Genomic DNA, 20,354 nt, shown 5'->3' with positions numbered 1-20,354 from the left:
ATCCTGCTGGAACCACAGGTCTCTCAATGCATCATTTTCAACAATGTTTTCCATCATGGGCTGCAAGAAATTTTGCAACATTGCAGCATAGCAATTGGAATTCACTGTCATGGTTACTCCCTCCTCTGAGAATGACTCCAACAGTGTGTTGCAGCTAACAGCCCCCATCTTCCAGATATTGTTTTCAAAATATAAGTATTCTAAATGGTTTGTTATGCTAACCTCTAGGAAAATAAACTTTCTTCTTTATGTACCTCCATTACTCTTTTATTTTACCTCAAAACTGCTCAATCGGTTCTGCTCCACCCTATATATTGAGAGGTTGAGATTGTATTGACCTTTTAGGCAATTAGAAAGATTTTCCACCCTAATACGAGTACCTCTAATTGAAATATTTTATTTCAATTTTTGAATATGTGAATTTAAAACTAGAAACAAAACAATTACAATTATAAGACTATATATATAATAATTAAATTCAGTGAATGGATATAAAATATTTGAATTGTGCACATGTTTATTTCAAACAGTGTTAGCTTTTCTCATAACTTAAGTCTCGTTTCAAGTCGTATGAGGTTTGTTTGGTTATCGTTCAGTTTATGTTTAGTATTGGTTTATTGGTCTGAATTAAATGGGAACAGTGCAGTCAGTCACTCAGTCACTACTAGTTGGTGTGTATAGAGGGTAGAGTCTGGTAGATTTATAGGACATAAAACTAATAGATCTATTGATAGTGCTGTGCACTGTGCTATCAACTACGTAGGTATCTGTTATGTGACTCTTCAATGTTTAGGAGATCTGCATTCCTGAAGTGTTTTTGTATATTGAAGCAAGTTAAATGGTCAATATTTAGCTCATTATCTTGCTCCATACAAACTTTACAAAGCTAATGAATAGACATCAATAATTGTTTACCCAAATTCCCTAAGTGGGAAACACCACCTTGGCCTGTTGGTCATTATTGAAGGCAATAAGTGCCCTTTTTAGCCATCCATTGTGATCCATATACTATTATTGTTAGTAGGCTAATTGCAACATAAAATATAACCCCTCAAAAAGACAAAAAAGCTGAAAAAATAAAAAAATCAAATAAATAAAAAAAATCATGAAAAAATAAAAAAAATCATTGATTTTTGATTTTTTGATTTTTTTTTAAATCAAAAAAATCGCCAACCCTGTTCTATGCACAGTTTTGTGATGACGGATGATGCATTAATATTTTGTTACATGCAATTTGTTTATCTGAGCAAGGTAGATGTAGTCAAAATTCTTTGTTGTTAATTGATTTTTTTTGTTAACTAGAGCCTTTGCTAACCAAGGCTCTGCTTTAAATGCATTTTTAGGGGTGTCCCTTTTTACCCTGGGTGGAGGTGTCCCTCATTACCCTGTCATGTGGAAATGGCCGCCATTTTTTTCTGGAATGAGATATGCTAATTCTGTTAATAACATTTTTAAGCCAACACCTGTGTGCAACGTAAGTGCAACTAAAATTTTTTAATACGGTGAAAATTTTTTTGCTACAGACCTTAGCAGAGGTAGGTACTTTTCCAAAATCTCACTTTTTGCACTTTTTTTACAATTTTTTTAGAGGTAGCAAATGTATGATTTCTTAACTTGCTTTTTGCTACTTAGATAGGAAAAATGTTAAACTTTATGCCACTATTTTTTGTTTTGCAATATTTTGATTAGGTTAGCTACTACAACATTTCTACAAAATGTTCAGATTCATTTCTATGAAATGTTGGAGGACTGTCCCTTATTACCCCTTATTTTATTCAATTTTCCCAGTCATGCTTATTTGTGAACTTTACATAATACAATCAAATGCAAATATGACCTGTTATAGCCTTCTCCTATACTAATTAAAATGATTGAGTAATTTCTAGGAGCCAACTTGGAAACTTTTTACAAATAATTGCTATCTATATAGTATGCGTTGGTTGCGATTATTTCATTAAAACCAGTTTTTAATGGACATCAAAGAAGAAATATAAACTGAATATAGACAGATAAAAATGTCTTCTAAATTGTTATTTGTTCATTGCAGCTGAGTGATGTTACAGGGGCTCATGGAATTTCCTAGAAAAGAACGGGTGTCATGTTCACTATGTAAGGCAGTCCTGCCTTGCTATGAAAGGCATCCCGAGTGCTTGTTCTGCCGTAGAACCCTTGGCATTGGTTGTCTTCCTCACTGTCAAAATTGCAGGCTTCAAACAACTCAAAAGGCATTGCATCTGGAGAAACAACTCCTTCAGAAGCTTAAGAACTTAGTGTAAGCTATTATGGTATATTTTTTTGTATCCATACTTATCTTCTGTTTCTAATATCATGTTTTTTGCTGGCAATAGATATGTTGAACTTTTTTCAAGTTTTTACAATGTATGCATGGCCAATAAGTTCTAACTTTCAATAGTAAAAATTCACCTAATTAATGTAGCCATCTCATTGTATCAATCTGATTGTGCACAATTGCTAATGACATGTTATGATGTTAATATATTTTTTTGATGAATTTTATTTAACCAGTTATAAATTTTCTTCTACAAGTTGAGAGAAAGCTTAAGAAATTTATTGAACATGTATGTCTATATTTCCAGATTCATTTTCTCAAGGGGCTTCTCAAGTAATGGTTCTTGGACTAAAAACTGTTCATTTCATTTAGTTTTTGATTTGTACTTTCATGGTCTTTACTTTGATTGGGTCATAATGCATGCAGTTCAGTTTTTAATCTTAACATACAACTCCTAAATTTCTGCAGCATGGATGGACTGGATAATGGCACGAATACGGAGATGGAGCAACACTTGTACTTGCAACTCATATCAGATTCTAATGATGTAATCAAGAACTTGTCTGCTGTTGTATCTAATAAGAGTGCAGTACAACTGCAAGCTAGTGTCTCTACCTCATCATTGCAAAGCAATGATGTGCACTCCAATACCAGTGTATATTTTTCTCCTCTTAGAACTGAGAAACTAGAATCCTGCATCCCAAATGATGAAAGCCATGTACATAAGACAATTACCATGTGGAATAAGTGCACTCCTGAAACAAGCAAGACTTCTAGCTTTCAATCAGACACTAATATAAGAAATGTTAATCCTCATTCCTCTGAAAATGACTCAACTTCCAATAATGTTTGTATTGATAATCAATCTCTTCTCTACGTGTCTCCCAGTGATACTTCCAGAGTCATGAGGAGAGAGGATCTTAAGGTCTGTGAAGGACCTTCTATAAGTGATAAAAATACAACTAGAAAGCGATTAAAGGATTTAAAATGGGACCCATCAAGGTGGTATGTCAAAAAAAGGAAAAGGTTGTCTAATTCATTCAATGGAACAGGAAACAATACCAAAAGTAGCATTGCTGCCTCCTCTCGTGACTCCAGTATTAATCAAAATGATACAAACTCAAAAAGCAAAGAAGATATCATCTCTTCTAAAGTCCTTATCATTTCAACACCAAAATTAACCTCAGATGAAATTGAACAATACTTGAGAGGTGGTGTTACGCAACACTCTGTAGCAGAGACAAATCCTACTGCAAATAAAAAGCAGATGTCAAGGTCTGTGGAGTCTCCAGTGAAACCTGACCTTGCTGAGCAACCTGCACGTCACAGTGACTCTATATTGACCAAAAAACATCCTGAGCCATCAAATTCTTTACCAAGGTGGGAAATTTGGATATTGTGTTAGGAAATGTCATATCAATGCATTCATTTTCTTATTTTAAAAAATGAATAATTGAACAAAAAATGTTTGCATTTGTTCTTTGTATTATTATAATGCTGAAGCTCACAAAATGACTATACCATAGGTCTTTGAGTATTCTACAAAATAAATATTTTTGAATTTGTTTGTTTTAAATTGTATGTGAAAAACTGGAATACTAAGTCATTTGCTAACGTTTTCTTATATTCATCCCCTTATAATTTATGAAATACAAATTGTTTTCCACATCAGCTACTTAGCTGGCACTATTAAAACTACATACCCGGTAAATAGTCTAGTTATATTTCCTATTCAATTGTCTTATTCTTGAGCATATTATTTGTTCATTCCTGTAATATGTCCAATACTCTTTTCAGAACAGTAAAGCAGCACTTGGATGGTCCATGCAAGACTCCATCTGGATTTGTCCGTCAAATTGTACGTGATAATTCATCCAATGTTTTCCAACGCCAAGTTCAATTTTCTTGTTTGGATGGAACCATTGCTAAATCAAAAGCTTGTATTACTCAGTTCATCACCCAAAATAAACTTGATAATTTAAAGCCTGAAATGTTTGAATTTGATGCTAATATACACTTACAAGATGATGCTCCTCCAAGCCCACTAGCTGATGAAATTTTTTCATCGCTTATTGACAAATTGCAATCCCCACCAAATTGTGAATCTATAATAGAATCTAGCTTCAACATGGAAGTAAATAACTCATTTGATTGCCATGGATCTCATTCTTCAAGAGAGCCTTCATTTGTATTTTCCACAACTGCACCTTCCACCTCTGTAATTGCGCTTGATAACTTGGCATCTAAACGCCATGAAGCTGAGGTATTGTCATCAGTTGAAGGTGAGAAACTTGCAAAAATAGAACAAGTTTCTGCTAAGCTTCAGTCCAGTGAATTTGAAGATAATGTACTAAGTTGTCATGTACCATCTACAAGTGCAATGTTTCTTGCATCAAGGGTGAATAATGCCAATGATGAACTTGCTAGTGTCACCCCTCTAGTAGAAGAAGAGAGATCATCCCCCTCACATTCTGTTGATCACTTGCTGATTACTGATTATCTGAACACCAGTGAGCCAGCCATCCATTCTATTGCTTCATCAAGCATTGCTGAACCTGCATTTATGCCTCAAATTTCATCAATACGGAGCATAAAATATCCTTCTATTGACTTGGACTATTCAGACTCTGAAAATCACTTTCCCAATTCTGCTCATAGCTTAGGAAATGAGGTAAAAACTGAGGATTGCAGTAATGCTGGAGATGACTCCGATGACTGGTTGGGCAGTAACCTTGTGTGGAAAGATTGCCGTAGGAAAAAGGAAAAGCCATTCCTCTGCAGGAGAATTCTTCCAAAACGGAAAGGTTAGTTGTACGACAGGTTAATATTTTTATTATTTTTTTTTTGTACACTTGAATGATATTTTGAAATTCCTATTTGAGGTTTTCAAAAAATCTTTATTAAATGTTTAAAGCAGAAATTTCAATTTAAAATATATTGAGAATTTTTGTTACAGATTATATTGATTTCATTTCTTCTGTAATTATTTTATTTTTGTACTGCAGTACACAAAGGATGGGGCCCAAGCAATGATCACTTTTTGATTGGTGGGAATTCATTACCTATGAAGAAATTATCTGCCAAGACTGAAGTCACTGCCAGAAAAAGCAGCCAACAAAAACAATCGGATTTGGAAGTTTTGAGAAATATCTCCACTTATAAGAATTCTGTTGCATTATTAGCAGCAAAAAGCACTTCAAAAGCCAAGCAAATTGCAAGAAAAAGAAGAAAATTGAAGCGTCTGAAAGTGGGCATTCATAAGATGCCCAGAAAGTTAGTAAAGATGGTGACCAAGAAGAATTCAAAATGTCAAAAAATATCAAAAGATGCCAATGTGAAATTCACTAATGCTGCGAATGTTTCTCCTTTAAAATGTGAAATTAAGTTTGAGCCTAGTGGCAGCACTAAGCCCACTGTTAGTTTCTATCAATCCACAAAGCATGAAGAAGCTATGGAAAAATCACCTCTGAAGAAGCCAATGAAGTCTTCAGAATGTTTGAAACCATCAATTAGCCCTCAGTTGTTTAATGACATTGGCCAAACAAGAGACAAGTCTGTGTCCTATCTCTCTCGTCAAACTCTAGCTAAGTCAACTCATTCAGAATTGGATCGGGTGGAGAAATCCAGAAACTTTGCAGAGACTGAAATTCCAAAAGTTGGAGTTGCTCGCCAAAATGGTGAGCAACTCAAAGTTGTTTTGAAGAAGCTTGATATGAACAAAGTATTGAATAAGTCAGCCTCAGCTAAGGTTCTTCATTTAGACATGAAAACGGTTGAAATGGGGACAAAGACTATTGGCTATTATGTTCAGGATAAAAAAAATAATTTGGTAAATGAGGAAAAGAAAACGTTGAGCTTTTACACAAAGTTTAATGAGAACGCTGGTAAATCTAGTTCAACTTCATCAACATTGTCTCTTCGTGTGTTCAGAAATGAAATAAAATACTCAAGCCTTGAGACCACAGCTGCAGTTGTTGAAAGTGGGCAGCTTGTTAACTCTAAGGAAGAAGCAGCTGGTGATCTGATGAAGCATACATGTGAAAGTAAACCTTCCTCTTGTAAAACACAACAAAACTTAGCTATTACTGAGAAAATTGTGCTGAAGGCCCCCCAAATTGTCCAGAAGGATGATGCTGGAAATGAAAATAACCGTGAAGCAGCTCTGTACTCTGGTATGGTTCAATCGGGTTCTTGCCCCCAGAATACTGTCTCTGAGAATGTTGTGGAGGTATCTGCAGGAGAAGAAACTAATGCATTTGATAAAAAAGTTGATAACAAGCTTTGTCAAATGAAAAAATTTGCATGTGAAAAGCCTCCTGTTGAGAATGATTACATTTCCAAAAACTGCACTTCAAATGGTCATATAATAAAACTTGTTCAAAAAACAATCACAAAAATTGTTCCAAGTGCAAGGGAAGGAAAGACTAGCATCAAGGAAAATTCTGAAGACCACAATACTGATGAAGCTGATCTCAATGTCTTGAATTGTATTGTCATAAAAAAAGAAATGAAACCCATGAAAATAAATAACTCTCAGGAAATAAATTCAAAGGCCAAACTCTGCACTAGCTCTGAAGTGGCCAATGCGGACACTGCCTTGCCACTTTTTGCCTCTGGTTAGTTGCTCACTCCGTCAGTAATTCTGTGCAATAAGTAATTTAAGCACTAGTAATTAGCTTAGTTGTGAAATTGTATATAAATGTGTTGTAAGAAATTGTAATCTGTGCTAATCATCTACTGTATGTTGGTAATTTTATAATTTTCTCATAAATTCCATAATAATAAAGATTCGGTTGATTTAAAAGTTAAAACATATTTTCTATCAATATCTTGACGTTTTTTATTCATATGATCTGAATTTTGCAGCACCCAGCCCCAGCCGTCCTGCCCTGGAGTGTACGACTCACAACTCTTCTCATGGCAACGAGAATGCTGGTGCAAGCAGTGACTCCTCTTGTCATGGTTTTAGTAATCATGATGATTCTTCAAGTGATGATGGAGATTCAAGTCGCAATGAAGAGAACAGCTTGTCAGCTCTACATGTTGCCCGTCGTCACAGATTTATCAAACGTTACAATAAACAGCGTCTGCAGGGGCTATCCGGCTCCTTCTTTCCTTATGAAAAATTCAAGCAACGTTCTTATGTCTATGAAAGCTTGCACACGAAGGACAAAAAAATTCCTGTGAGTCTAAAAAAATCTTCGAACACCTTTAACAAAACTAACTCTGAAAAGAAGAAATATATTCTCTCCATAAAAAATGAAGTATCTACTCCCAGTTCCAGTTCATGCAGCAGCTCAGAGGATGAAGACTCCGTCTGCCCTGCCCTTATGTTGGAGCTGTTGATGGAGGATATACCTGATGCAGTGCCTCCACGCTCATTCTTTGTTGGGACGGAAGATCAAAATGTTGCTATTGCTGGAACAAACCATTGTGAATTCTCATCAGCATCTCATGTTTCTATTGAAAAGTCTTTGTCAGGCAGTCTGGCTGTGGACAAACATGGCGTGTGTAATAGAGATGCAAAATCCGAGTCACAAAATGCTGAGATTTTTTCTGGAGACTTGGAGATGGAAGACAAGAGTTCTGTGAGTGGTGATGTAGCCAAGAGGCCGGCATCGCCATGTCGACAGGAGAAAACAATGGCACTTGAATGTGGCAACTTTTGCGAGTTGAAAAGCTCCCAAAGCACCAGTTCGTCATCAGGAGCTACTCTCATGCACAAGGTTGTGGAGGATAACTCTGACTGTGGGATTACATTGGGCACAATTGTGACTCCTGTTAAGGAAATTTCTGTACGCGATTGCTCATTTTCTGCTGGCACATTGAAACGAAAAGAGATTATGACAACTCACAAAACTCCAGTAAATGCTCTGCCATTCAATGAGCCATTTGGAAAATGGCAGTTTGGAAGTCACTTGTTTGCGTTTGGCCAAAAATATGAACAAAACGCGAAAAAAGCTCGCTTTTCTTTTGGTGAAACTTCAATCCATATGGATATTACTAACCAGGGTCATGTTTCAACGCGGAATTTGAATACATCTCCGTCTCCAGCTAAGGAGGCAACTGACCAGCTGTCTTCAACTTTACCTGAAACTAAAGTGGATTCTTGTGCTGGGGCGCTGAACATGAATGCACCAGCAACTGTATTGCATCCACCAGCCAAAGTTTCCAATGCTTGGGACTCAGTCAGGGCAACAGGCTGTGAAAGTAACGTCCGTTCTGAGCGTGGTGCTCACCCAAACACTTCATCCTCAGCTGTGAGCGGTCACGCTCACAACATTACTTGTCCAGAAGACGGTCATGTGCGTGATAGGTTGAACACGGCAGCTAATTCTGTGAATGATGGTACCTCACAATCTTCTATACCAATGGAAGAATTTGGAGCAACTAAGGCGTTCAACGATTTCATTCCCGAGCAAACTGCCACGGACGGCGTGCTGACAAACAGACAAGATTTATCTTCCAGTGACGTGATGGTCTCAGAAACACCAAGGTCAACAATTTACGCTCAACTTACAGGTATTGTACGCCACGTGTTTAATTAATTGGCTAGTTAATTAATTAATTTAATTAATTAACTTAATTTAATTGGCTAGTTAATTGATTAATTAATAACTAGTTTTTGTATTTCATGCCTGTATTTTTGCTGGAAAGTCTTCACGGTCCAAGGAGCAGTTGTGATTCATTAATTTCATTAATGCTGGGTGGAAAGTCAGATACTCCTTTTTGTTGCTACTATTCTTATGAAAAATAATAACTGTAAATTTATGTATTTCATAACGTTCATTTCTTAAATATCACTAACAATTATAATAGGATCAAGAGAATGCGTTTAAGTTACATTGCTTTCAAATTAATCATTATGGAATGAGGGAACCTCTGCTAAGTTTGATCTTTGGTTGCAGATGCGGCAGTGGTGCGGCTGCGGCGACAGGCAGCAGTCGAGCGCCTGCTGGCGGCTCACGGCGGCGAGGGCAGCGACCCAGACGCAGCGCCGTGCCATGCGCTCCCGAGTGCTGCAGGTATGTGCAACACCTTTGTAACTGGCATTTGGGGAGTTCGTTTACTCTAGGTATATTTACTAACATAGAGTATTGTTAGTCAGTGATCATGAAGCAATTTCCTTCAGAATTGCATGACGTGCTAGTGAATTTAAAGAAAATGATCATAAGTTTAATTTTGGAGAATCATCAAGAATCTAAGCTACGTACTTTTGCATCTTTTATTGGGGGCGCAGCCATAGGCGACATATTTTACTCTTAAATAAGCACTGGAGCCAACGCCTAGCTTCATCATGCAATAACTTTACTCGGCTTCAGAACTAGAAGCTGCAGACTACGCTTGAACTCCGTAATCCAGACAAGCATTACACTGTCGAAAGATAATAGCGCCATAGGTCTTCAGCCAATGCATGCTCGCTCATAAGCAGGCAGTTCCCCATCCGGCTGTACCTACTCCGGCCTAACCTCTTCTGGCCTAACCTATTCACGCTGTCCCGGCTCACAACCTTCTTGCAGCCAATGACTGGCTCTACCAGCATACTTGGACCGCCTTTCTAACTTCTTGCAGCCAATGAGGTTAGGTTAGGTCCGCTCACGTTTGTTTTGGGTGGAGAAAGGTTGCTTGTATAGGTTAGGCTTGAAGAGGTTGGGCCAGATGAGGTTTGGCCAGAAGCAGTATCGCCATGTTTATCTTTGGCAAGCTTATTTTGTGGCTGTGGACATCCGGCGTTATGGCTTTGAGCACTTGACTTCATAGGCCGTTATGCACTCTAGCGTTCTTACCTATGGAAAGGAATATGAACCAAGTGTGAAGTATGGTAAAGCTTTCCTCCGGCATGCGCCCCCTGTTATCCCGGTGTGCAATTCTTGACGTATTGCCAACATTTACTCTTATCTTGACACTAATTTCTTTTAAGGCTTTATCCCAAATCCAAACCTGTGCAACGTTTTACGAACCTATTCTAAACAATTGCCACGACATGAACAGTTTTCATGTGTTCCTCTATTCGACCACAAGAATAGCATACACAACATCTCGCTCATGACCCAGTCGAGCTCGTGTGTAAATTTCCCACGGAAACGCTCAAACAGAACACGTCGGGAAGTTAAGTCTGTATATTTCTTAGTTGATGAACTAAGAATTCTCACTCGTTCTTGATCTTCTTAGCTAATAGCCTACACTGCATATGCGTGATTTATTTCATTAATGATTGCCTATGCACGATAAGAACTGCTGTGTCATAGATACGTGCCATACATGCTCGGCGCTAGTACATGTGCATACATGGACAAAATGCAATGTCAGCTTGTTGTTGCCATTATTCGCAATTGATTAACTGTTTTAAATATTGTGGAATTCCTGAATTTAGACAACGTATAACAACAAAATCTCAATGGGAGCTCACGAGTGAGCTTCCAATCAGTAGTGAGTGGTAACTTTTACATGCAACGCTGCTTAGATAAAGGGATTTAGTGGCCAAGTTTTCCGAGTATTTCTCTAATTGAAATAGTTTAACAAGAATTACTGACTCGTTTCTAACTCGAGGCCAATTTTCAGCTATTCTTCAATCACCGGTTTCATGATACTCTAATGACGCTCTGCCTTTGCCACTAAAATCGCTGTGATTTAATGCACTAATGAACACTGAGACATCTCGCTCAAATAAATTGGTTAAGGAGATCTTTAAATATTCGGCTTTAGTTAAGGTCTTGTGTCAAGGCTGCTGTAGAACAAAATCATTGGGCCAAACTCCGAACCTTGACAGATTTAAACAATTTTCTTAACTCCAATAAGATAGTAAGTCAATAAGTTCAAAGGGCAAAAAAATAAAGGTCGAACTTTTTAAATAAAGGTATATTTATTTGTAAACTTTTAAAAGGAGAGTGTTTAAAGCATCTTCTTGATGCATTAGCTTATTTCTATTCATTCGACTGGATCGTTCGCTTCTCTATCTGTATTGGTGTTATTATAAATCAGTAAATGAGCTCTTGTTACGAAGATCTTACCTGCTCTGACTAAATTATTAATCAAGATAGAATTAAAAGAAACTGAAATTCTTACGAGTATTGTGTTGTGAGATGACTGTGAGCTGGGAGGCTTTTTATTCAGGGCTTGAGTCTAATGGGTTGCCCGCATTCCACTAATGGGTTGCCTGCATTCCAGTAATGGGTTGCCTGCATTCCACTAATGGGTTGCCTGCATTCCAGTAATGGGTTGCCTGCATTCCAGTAATGGGTTGCCTGCATTCCACTAATGGGTTGCCTGCATTCCACTAATGGGTTGCCTGCATTCCACTAATGGGTTACCTGCATTCCAGTTATGGGTTGCCTGCATTCCACTAATAGATACCTGCATTCCAGGAGCGTGTGCCGACAACGTCGTCCCTGATTTTAGCGCCGAGCTCCGCGACTTCCCCGCTCACTCCGTCTTCAGAAATGTGCTCCCTGCGGACTGCGTCAAGAAGAATCTTCCAAAGCTCATGTTCAGAGACCTTCAAAAGCAGCAGCGGAGTGCCGAATTTATTGCTAATTTTGTCAACTTCAAAGTCGTGCAATTTCGGGATTTAGGCGAAATTTACATGGGGTGGGTGAAGCCTGTGCCGCTTGCTAACAAGGACACTTTGCAAGCAGACAAAGCCACCTATGAGGGACAGGCTTCCGATAAAAAGATCAAAAAGGAGGACACTGTGGTGAGCATAACTGAAGAGGGTCATAAGGCCTCTAATTTAAAAGATGTTCCTGATGACACATGTGTGGAGGCAGTACCTGTCTATGAAGATCAGGTTTCCACTGGTACTTACGCAACTAATACAAAGGAAACCTCCATCAATGTCGGTAACATTGATCACGAGCCTTCTTCTTCAAATAAGTCAGGTGAAACTTCACAATTGGCTATCCAAGAAGGTTCGCTCGAATCTAGTGCCAGCGGTGTTACGGCCGAGTGTAACGATCAGGAGAATTATTGGCAATGGCTCGCTGATGAGCACGGGAATGCCATCTTCTTGTCAGCCCCACCAAGATGCGTCTTGCTTCCTATCACTGCCGATCAGGCAAGACTGGGAGAAGAACGATGTCCTGTTATTTCTGTGGCCAACAAGAATAGAATCAACAGAGATTTGAAAATTGAAAGTGTCGCAAAGAGAAGGAAACTCGGACCGAAATTGATACGAGAGCCAAATGATAAGGTATTAAAAGAGGTGCAGGCCAAGCAATGCTACCGCAATGTTGTTGAGTCGGTATTGTCATACGAGAGACCTGTCAGATCAACAAAACTTAACGCTCTTCGTAAGATACAACAAACTCTGAACCGCATGGAAATGACGGGAACCGATTTGCAAGAGGATCATTGTTCATACGTAGATAATAAGAAAAGGACGCAGTATGAAACGTCACAATGTGTATCTCGAGCTAAAGACAATGCAGGTGATGAAAAAATGAAAGCAATAAAAAGTACTAGAAAAAGGTCGATCTGCTCCACATCAGAATTTAGTGGAAATTTAGGTTCAAGGAATGTAGATCATAACCTGGAGTCACAGAAAAAAAGGCTTGCATTAAGAAATCATAGAGAATTATCTGATGAAGAAAATTCGCCGAAGTTCAGCGGGCGTCAATTAACCAGAAAAAGGGTCCGTGTTATTTGTGATTCAGACTCAGATGATGAGAATCAGGATGGAGGTCACAGCAGTGTTCATGGAGAAACTCCTAATGACCGAATAGTGTCCGCCAGCAATCAGGACGGAGCTTCTGTTTCGGAAAATTCAAGCGTACCTCAAAGCTCTAACTCAGTTGACAAAAAGAAAGAAGTTAATTCCTGCTGTCGTGGGAACATCTCAAATAGACCTACTAATATCATTGAACCCTCCAACATTACTGTCCACGAGTCAAGCGCATCCTATTGCACCCTGAACTCCCAGGATAATGAATCTGACTCAAGATTGGACATCAATGCCATGTTGTCCCAGGTTGACCCCATAGTGGCGCAATTACTGTGCGCTCTGTGTGATTCTCATGAAAATTCACTGAAGAATGCTTCTCCATCTGGCGAAAATATGGCAATTATGGACGCTTTTCAAAACTGGGGTGGCCAGAATGGCATCAAAGCTGCGGTTGATCGAAATAGATCTTTGCAGCTCATTAGGCTGAAGTGTGCCTCGTATCACCAAGGACTTCGTCTCCATAGTCACCATTTGTATAAGTCTTTTGGCGCAGCTAACGCTTTGCTGAAAGATCACCATTTTGAACTGAACAGAAAAATTCACAGCTTGTACCTAGAGAAATTGAAAATAATTTCAAGTCAACAAGCTGCTCTAAGATTATTCATGACCAGGTATGGTGTTCGCAAACCAGATTTTTGTTGCAAGAAACCTTCTCAAGCAGCGTTGGATTATTTGGTGAACATGATATTTTGCCAGAACAATGCTCTTAAGTTAGTGGAGCTCAAGATGCAATCTAGCGTTAGAAAGCTGTCGCATTTGCTCCCGTCGATCAGACGGATGTCCGGCCCCCTCCGCGCAACACCTGCACCGTTATTCGAAGTGCTAGGCAGAAAGCTCGTTCAGCCGTGCTCGGCAACTTCAACTGCTTCTGTGTCCAGTTCGGTGCCGCCAAAAAAACGTCCTGTAACCTCTTCAGCTTATGCAAAATATTCATCCCCCTCTCCATCTGAAGGCTTGCCGAGTTTTTCTTCTGGTTTGAAGTCCGTGGTATCACGTTTTTCCTGTACTGCACCAATAACAAGTACCACCATTGAGCAACGAGGAACTTCTCAATATTCGAATTCAGTTTGCCTGCCTGTTGCTGATGCAGCCAAGAAACATGAAGATACCAAGACTCTTAAAGTTGCCCAAAAGCTTGAAGCCGTCAAGAACCTTGAAACCATCAAGAACCTTGAAGCCACCAAGAACCTTAAAGCCACCAAGAACCTTGAAGTCACCAAGAACCTTGAAGTCGCCAAGAACCTTAAAGCCACCAAGAACCTTGAAGCCTCCAAGAACCTTGAAGTCGCCAAGAACCTTGAAGTCGCCAAGAACCTTAAAGCCACCAAGAACCGTGAAGCCTCCAAGAACCTTGAAGTCGCCAAGAACCTTGAAGCTGTCAAGAACCTTGAAGTCGCCAAGAACCTTGAAGTTGCCAAGAACCTTGAAGTCGCCAAGAACCTGGAAGCCACCAAGAACCTGGAAGCCACCAAGAACCTTGAAGTCGCCAAGAACCTGGAAGCCACCAAGAACCTTGAAGCCGCACAGAAACATGAAGCAGCTAATTTTGATGGTGCGCTTGTCTCGATACTTAGAAAACGACTTGAACAAATGTCGACTTACGCCAATAAGGCTATTCAACCTGAATCAACATCGCGAAGCTATAGTTTTTACCGACGCTGCGATTCACCAAAAAGCGACCCTTCAGTTGGTCTCCTTAGTGATGCTAACAAAGCTCCTATTCCATCGACCTCGTCTGTCGCTGGCGCTTCCAAATCTTACAGTGTGCCTCGACTCACAACATTGAAGGAAGTACCGATGAAAAACACTGGGTATTGTAATACTTTGCATACCCCTGAGCTGCCATTACCTAATTTTAACCCTGGGCCCATTGCTGTCAAGCCACCTGTTGGGCGCCCAGAACAAAGCCTCAACCCTGTTGGTAACTCAGGAATGCGGCATAATATTCAGGTTGATGTTGATCAAGCTCCTGAATCAATTAAGTTGAAGATGGATAAGTTGATGGTCAACAACAACATGGATAAACCTGCCTCAACACTAAATTCGAATGGTGATCCGGTTCATCCTCAAATTCGTTCTTTATCAGTTACTGTGCCTAGACCTTCTATTATGACACCTCGATATCGACCAATTGTAGTGTTGGTGCCTACAACAGAGCCCGAAAATGTTGCTCCTGCTATTTTTGCTGGTACTTCATGTTCAACGAATAACGTGCACAAAGACATGTATTTTTCATCTCCGTATTCTGCTCAGCCAGGAGGTCTCGGTGCTCTTCATCATAATCAAGTGAATAATTCTTCTGCCTCGTTACTCAGTAGACCTGATGTCAACCAGGATGCTGGGGTTCACGCCATTAGCCAGCCGCCTTCGAGGAATATCCCAAATGATATTTATTGCGCTGGACCGCATTTATTGTCTGCTCCCACTTCTAACCATACTGTTTCAATGGAACTCACTCCGTTATCATCAAATTCTGTTAGCCCAGGAGGTCAATTTGGAAGTTTAAACTCTCCCTCCTCATCATCATCTGTTATTGTAAACAGTCCAAAATATGTGTCACCTCAAAGGGACTCAGGCCCTACAAGATTTCATGGGAGTGTTAGGCCTGTTCCTGGAGGGACTAATTGTCCTGTTACTCTAAATGAATGTCGCAAAAATCTTTTTGAGCCTCGTTCAGCAGTAAGTGAGTTCCCTGTTAGTCTCGGTGAAACTTGCGGAAATCACGTTGGAATTCCCTCTACAGCATTTAATAATCCCGGAGCCATTATTGTTGAAAATTACGCTCGTGTTGGTGAAGAAACAATACTTGGCGTCGTTTCTGGTCGATCACCAACTTTTAAACCTGAGCAGCGTACCCATGCTTCAATATCAAACAATGACTTCAATATCAACGATTCTGCCAGAAAAGTATCAGTCCAAAACCAATTTTATGTTGACTTGTCAAAAAGTATTGACAAGTCCAGGGAAAACAACACAACTCTTTTGCACGCTGACCCTCTAGCTCTTTCTTATGAAAAAACTGCTGAGAGAAATCACCCGAGTGGAAATTCATTAACTCGCAATGATTTGAAATTGGTTTCGAATCGCATCATGCCACAACCTTTCATTCCTCGTGTTAATCCTTCTCATTCTATCTTTGGAACTCAGGAATCGATATCTCCATTCCATTCTATGTCTACAAGCAAACATGTAACACAAGGTACTGGTAACTTTGATGTTACGCGCCAATCCACTTCAAATCTCGAACTAATGAAGCCCAGCCAAACCTCCACTCGATCATCACATGTGGCTGTTGTGGACTTGATTGCTTCCGATTCTGAAGATGCTGAAAACGATTTGCCCGACATCGCTTCTTCGAATTTTTGTTTTGAAGCTGAAAAGCCTAACAATAAATTTGAATCGACTCTTTTAGCAGAAAACAAAGGATCGCCGTCCAACGCAGTGAAACCTAATAATCGTGATTCAACGAGTTCCAAAAACAATGAAGCTGATTCTAATATTCACACTGCACATGATGAGGAAGAAGATCCATTTTCAGAAATAGTTTGGCTGGGCAATGTAAATGATAGCAAACCTCTTGATGAAATCTACTCTAAACGAGGAAAACCACTTAAATCTACGCGCCAACGACTCACAAGCCCGTCCAAGCCACTCAAATCAACGCGCCAACAAATCACAAAATCGTCCAAGCCTGAAGTCGACAACCTTCCCAAGGCATCTTCAGTGTTAGCAATCACCTCTAAAAAAGCTACTGCTAGGAAAAGTTCCGCAATGCGTACCAAACTTTTGCGTCAAACATTGCAAGAAAATAGAAACGATTTCTGCGGAGAAATAAATTCTGAGCTGTCGCCTGAGCTCATTGTGCCTAATTCGATTGCAGCTGTCCCTGCGATGGTTGCACCTCCTATGTCTAATTCAAATGAGGGTAATCAAGATATATTTTCGGAGCCGTCATCTGAGGTCATTGTGCCTAGTTCGATTTCAGCTGTCCCTGCGTTGGTTGCACCTCTTATGTCTAATTCAAACGAGGTCAATCAAGATATGTTTTCCAATAGGCTCCTTGAAGCCGCGCGCACTTCGAATCCAATTGGACTGAGCAGGCAGCCAACTTTGTCAAGTTCTTCTTCCACCCAAAATTTATTCGTGAGGCCCCCTGTTGATGTGGAGAATTTTGAAAGTATTATTGGGCTACTTGCTTTCCCCCCAGTAACTATTTATCCTAAACGTCGAACTTCGTTCGTTTACATATGCTATTCGCGCCCTCTCCTTCAAACAACGAATAAGAATCTATCGGTTCCCAAGAACGGCTGGGAGTCAGCTTTTCCTGTTGCAATTGCACCTCCGCAACCTCTTTTATATGGAAATTCATATGTACTTCGAGACTCTGACTACCCATCAGTTCCAACTGAGATGACTGGCAATAATCCAAGTACTTCTTTCAATCGAACACCAGTGTGCTTGAATGTGCCTTCGAAGGATGCTTTTAATCAGATGGATTCTACTAGCCAGTTTATCCATTCAGTACCAAATGCTTCCTTTTTGCCTAATCACTCTCTTCCTCCACTCAACACTCCGAACCACTCAGCACCATGTTTAAATCCTCCCGGTCAAGCTGTTGGAGAGCTTAATGCGTCTCCTAGATTATTTCTTCCTACTCGTCCCACTGGCGGGGCATTGCCGCAGCCTTACCAGCAGACGCCCAGAACCCCACCTCCGACATATGCTAGCCACATGTTGCAGCTAAACATTCAACCTAAATTCGGAAATATTCCTCAAGCGCGCATGCAGACTTCGGCGCAACAGCATAACGCTCTCAGTGGTAGTGCATCTGGTGTTCGACTCCCAGCTACCGCATCAACTAATCATATTCAGTCTAATTCTTACGGAATGAATGTTCACCATGGGAATAATGTTGCCAGCGGTTGTGCATCTGGTGTCCGTGTCCCAGCTAGCGCATCCAAGAATCATGTTCAGACTAATTCTTACGGAATGAATGTTCACCATGGAAATAATGTTCACCATGGAAATAATGTTCACCATGGAAATAATGTTCACCATGGAAATAATGTTCCCGGTAGTGCATCTGCTGTTCGTGTCCTAGCTAGCGCATCCAAGAATAATGTTCAATCTACTTCTTACGGAATGAATGTTCACCATGGGAATAATGTTGCCAGCAATAGTGCATCTGGTGTTCGTGTCCCGGCTACCGCATCCACTAATCATATTCAGTCTAATTCTTACGGAATGAATGTTCACCATGGGAATAATGTTGCCAGCGGTCGTGCATCTAGTGTTCGAGTGCCCGCTACCGCACGCACGAATCATGTTCAGACAACTTCTTACGGAATGAATGTTCACCACGGAAATAATGTTGCCAGCAATAGTGCATCTGGTGTTCGACTCCCAGCTACCGCATCAACTAATCATATTCAGTCTAATTCTTACGGAATGAATGTTCACCATGGGAATAATGTTGCCAGCGGTTGTGCATCTGGTGTCCGTGTCCCAGCTAGCGCATCCAAGAATAATGTTCAATCTACTTCTTACGGAATGAATGTTCACCACGGAAATAATGTTGCCAGCAATAGTGCATCTGGTGTTCGTGTCTCGGCTACTGCATCCACGCATCATGTTCAGTCTTATCCTTACGGAAGGAATATCCACCATAGCAAAGAAAACTGAAAGTGACATCGAATCTACTGCGGCCACCTAATCCGCTGCTCACTCTTATATGGAAAGAGCGTTGATCGTCCGGCTTCAACAATTTATTTATGTGAATTTATACAGAAAGATAGAAATACTCTGCACCAATTTTCGTAAAAGATTCTCATCTCGTTGCTTAGAAAACGGTCACCTCAACTATGAAATTAAAGCGCCTGGAACGCATTGCTGGTTTTGATGGTGTTGAACTGCTTTTTATTGTCACCAACTGATTAACTTAGCCTGTAACCTGAATTTTTGACAACGTCGGGTAAAATTGTTTTTAAAATTTTAGGCTACTTGGTTATCGATTTATTAACGAGCTAGTGGATAGTCAATTGCCTACAACTGGTAAACTTTCTAGTTTCGATTTATTTTAAAGCATTGATAGGAATGTTTCTTTAAAACTGGGCTGCATTGTCATCAGTGGATTGACGAGCCAGTGGATTGATTTTCAATTTCTGGAATGGACGTTTCTATTAACTATGGCTGAGGTTCCACCTAGCAGAGAAATTAAGTTGTATTTAATTTTGTGCACTTTAGGATTTTGTTTTGAGTTTAGTTTTTTGTGAACTATGATTTAAGAATATTTCGTAGCTATTAGCGGATGGTACATTCTTACTTTGACACGTCTGTCTAATTGATACTGCGATGTTGCAACATGGAATATGTTAAACTGTTGATTAGTTAGCCTCTATGTTAGGTAATTGCGCCAGTATCCGAATGCAATCACGTCACACGTAAGTGTTAATAAATCTCGCACTCATTTTAAGTCCTGAATACAATTTTCAACTGTGGGAAGCACATCCTCCCGCCGATATTCATCTCATATGAATGCTAACGAATTTCGCACCCAGTTTGCGTCTTGAATTCATTTTCAATTCTGGGAACTCAGTGGGAAGCACACCTCTTTTAAAGCATGGCTCGGCCAGCCGATATACGTCGTTACTTGAGGCGAGATGAAGATCTGATAATCAATACCGGTGTTGACGACGCTGAGAAGTCTCTTATATTCATAATCCAACAGAATTGATGTTACATCATTAGATGAATGTCCTGTGTAAAATTCTGTTCCTAGTTATGTGATGTTATGCGTCGCACTACCGCAGTCATTATCACCGTGCCCAGCTGTGTTGTAGTGGATCTGTGCTGCCATTTTTCGCTTGCTCATTCCAAAGCGTTGTATTTTCGCCGAATGTATGAGTATTTTATTGCTATGGAATACATATGGGTTGCAAAATCCAAGTGTTGAAACAGTCAATAGATCTGATTCAATGTCTGTGCTCTTATTTATTACGAAGCTTCATCAAGGAATATTTTTGAAGCAGATCTGGTAACTCTTTCTTTTCTCTTGAAACTTTACTAAATACCTAAAAACAGACTTTTGTTGCATTTATTATCTTTACTTCTGGAGAAGTTTCATCATAGGTATTTTTGAAGCTCGAGTGAAGAGAGTACTGTCAGACAGTTATATCGGCCACTGAACTGGCACGGCTCCCTTCATTGCTGGAGATAAGAGTTCCTTGGTCCACAGCGATGGTGGAACTGCTAGTGATGTGCAGGATCTAGCATAACTTTCTTTCCTGTTAGTAAATAACATCAGCACACATTTAGGCGAAAATCATCTTTACCGGTTAGATGGGT

At 39.9% G+C, this 20,354-nt stretch overlaps 2 protein-coding genes across 2 annotated transcripts; both read left to right on the top strand.

Annotated features, from left to right (window-relative positions):
* The first annotated feature begins 2,072 nt into the window (after window positions 1-2,072).
* Window positions 2,073-5,119, top strand: LOC125177695. Its single transcript, XM_047879924.1, has 3 exons — window positions 2,073-2,272; window positions 2,759-3,670; window positions 4,088-5,119. The coding sequence occupies exons 2-3, from the start codon at window positions 2,760-2,762 to the stop codon at window positions 5,097-5,099; spliced, it is 1,923 nt and encodes a 640-aa protein (XP_047735880.1). The 5' UTR covers window positions 2,073-2,272; window position 2,759; the 3' UTR covers window positions 5,100-5,119.
* Window positions 5,120-5,275: 156 nt separating this feature from the next.
* Window positions 5,276-20,091, top strand: LOC108681228. Its single transcript, XM_018170241.2, has 5 exons — window positions 5,276-6,906; window positions 7,157-8,812; window positions 9,199-9,315; window positions 11,656-17,841; window positions 18,403-20,091. The coding sequence occupies exons 1-5, from the start codon at window positions 5,355-5,357 to the stop codon at window positions 18,690-18,692; spliced, it is 9,801 nt and encodes a 3,266-aa protein (XP_018025730.2). The 5' UTR covers window positions 5,276-5,354; the 3' UTR covers window positions 18,693-20,091.
* The last annotated feature ends 263 nt before the right edge of the window (window positions 20,092-20,354 follow it).

The sequence above is a fragment of the Hyalella azteca genome, unplaced genomic scaffold (assembly GCF_000764305.2).
Source record: "Hyalella azteca isolate HAZT.00-mixed unplaced genomic scaffold, Hazt_2.0.2 contig4200, whole genome shotgun sequence".
NCBI classification, from domain to species: domain Eukaryota; kingdom Metazoa; phylum Arthropoda; class Malacostraca; order Amphipoda; family Hyalellidae; genus Hyalella; species Hyalella azteca.
Note: the sequence above shows the minus strand (reverse complement) of the source record. Positions and strands in the feature narration are given on the sequence as shown.

Bases quoted from the DNA above. Each gene is read 5' to 3' on its own strand.
- LOC125177695 (XM_047879924.1), top strand. From the start codon at position 2,760: ATGGATGGACTGGATAATGGCACGAATACGGAGATGGAGCAACACTTG. The intron at 3,671-4,087 runs GTGGGAAATTTG...TACTCTTTTCAG, and splicing joins CCATCAAATTCTTTACCAAG to AACAGTAAAGCAGCACTTGG.
- LOC108681228 (XM_018170241.2), top strand. From the start codon at position 5,355: ATGAAGAAATTATCTGCCAAGACTGAAGTCACTGCCAGAAAAAGCAGC. The intron at 8,813-9,198 runs GTATTGTACGCC...CTTTGGTTGCAG, and splicing joins AATTTACGCTCAACTTACAG to ATGCGGCAGTGGTGCGGCTG. The intron at 17,842-18,402 runs GTGTTCGACTCC...ATAGTGCATCTG, and splicing joins TCTCAGTGGTAGTGCATCTG to GTGTTCGACTCCCAGCTACC.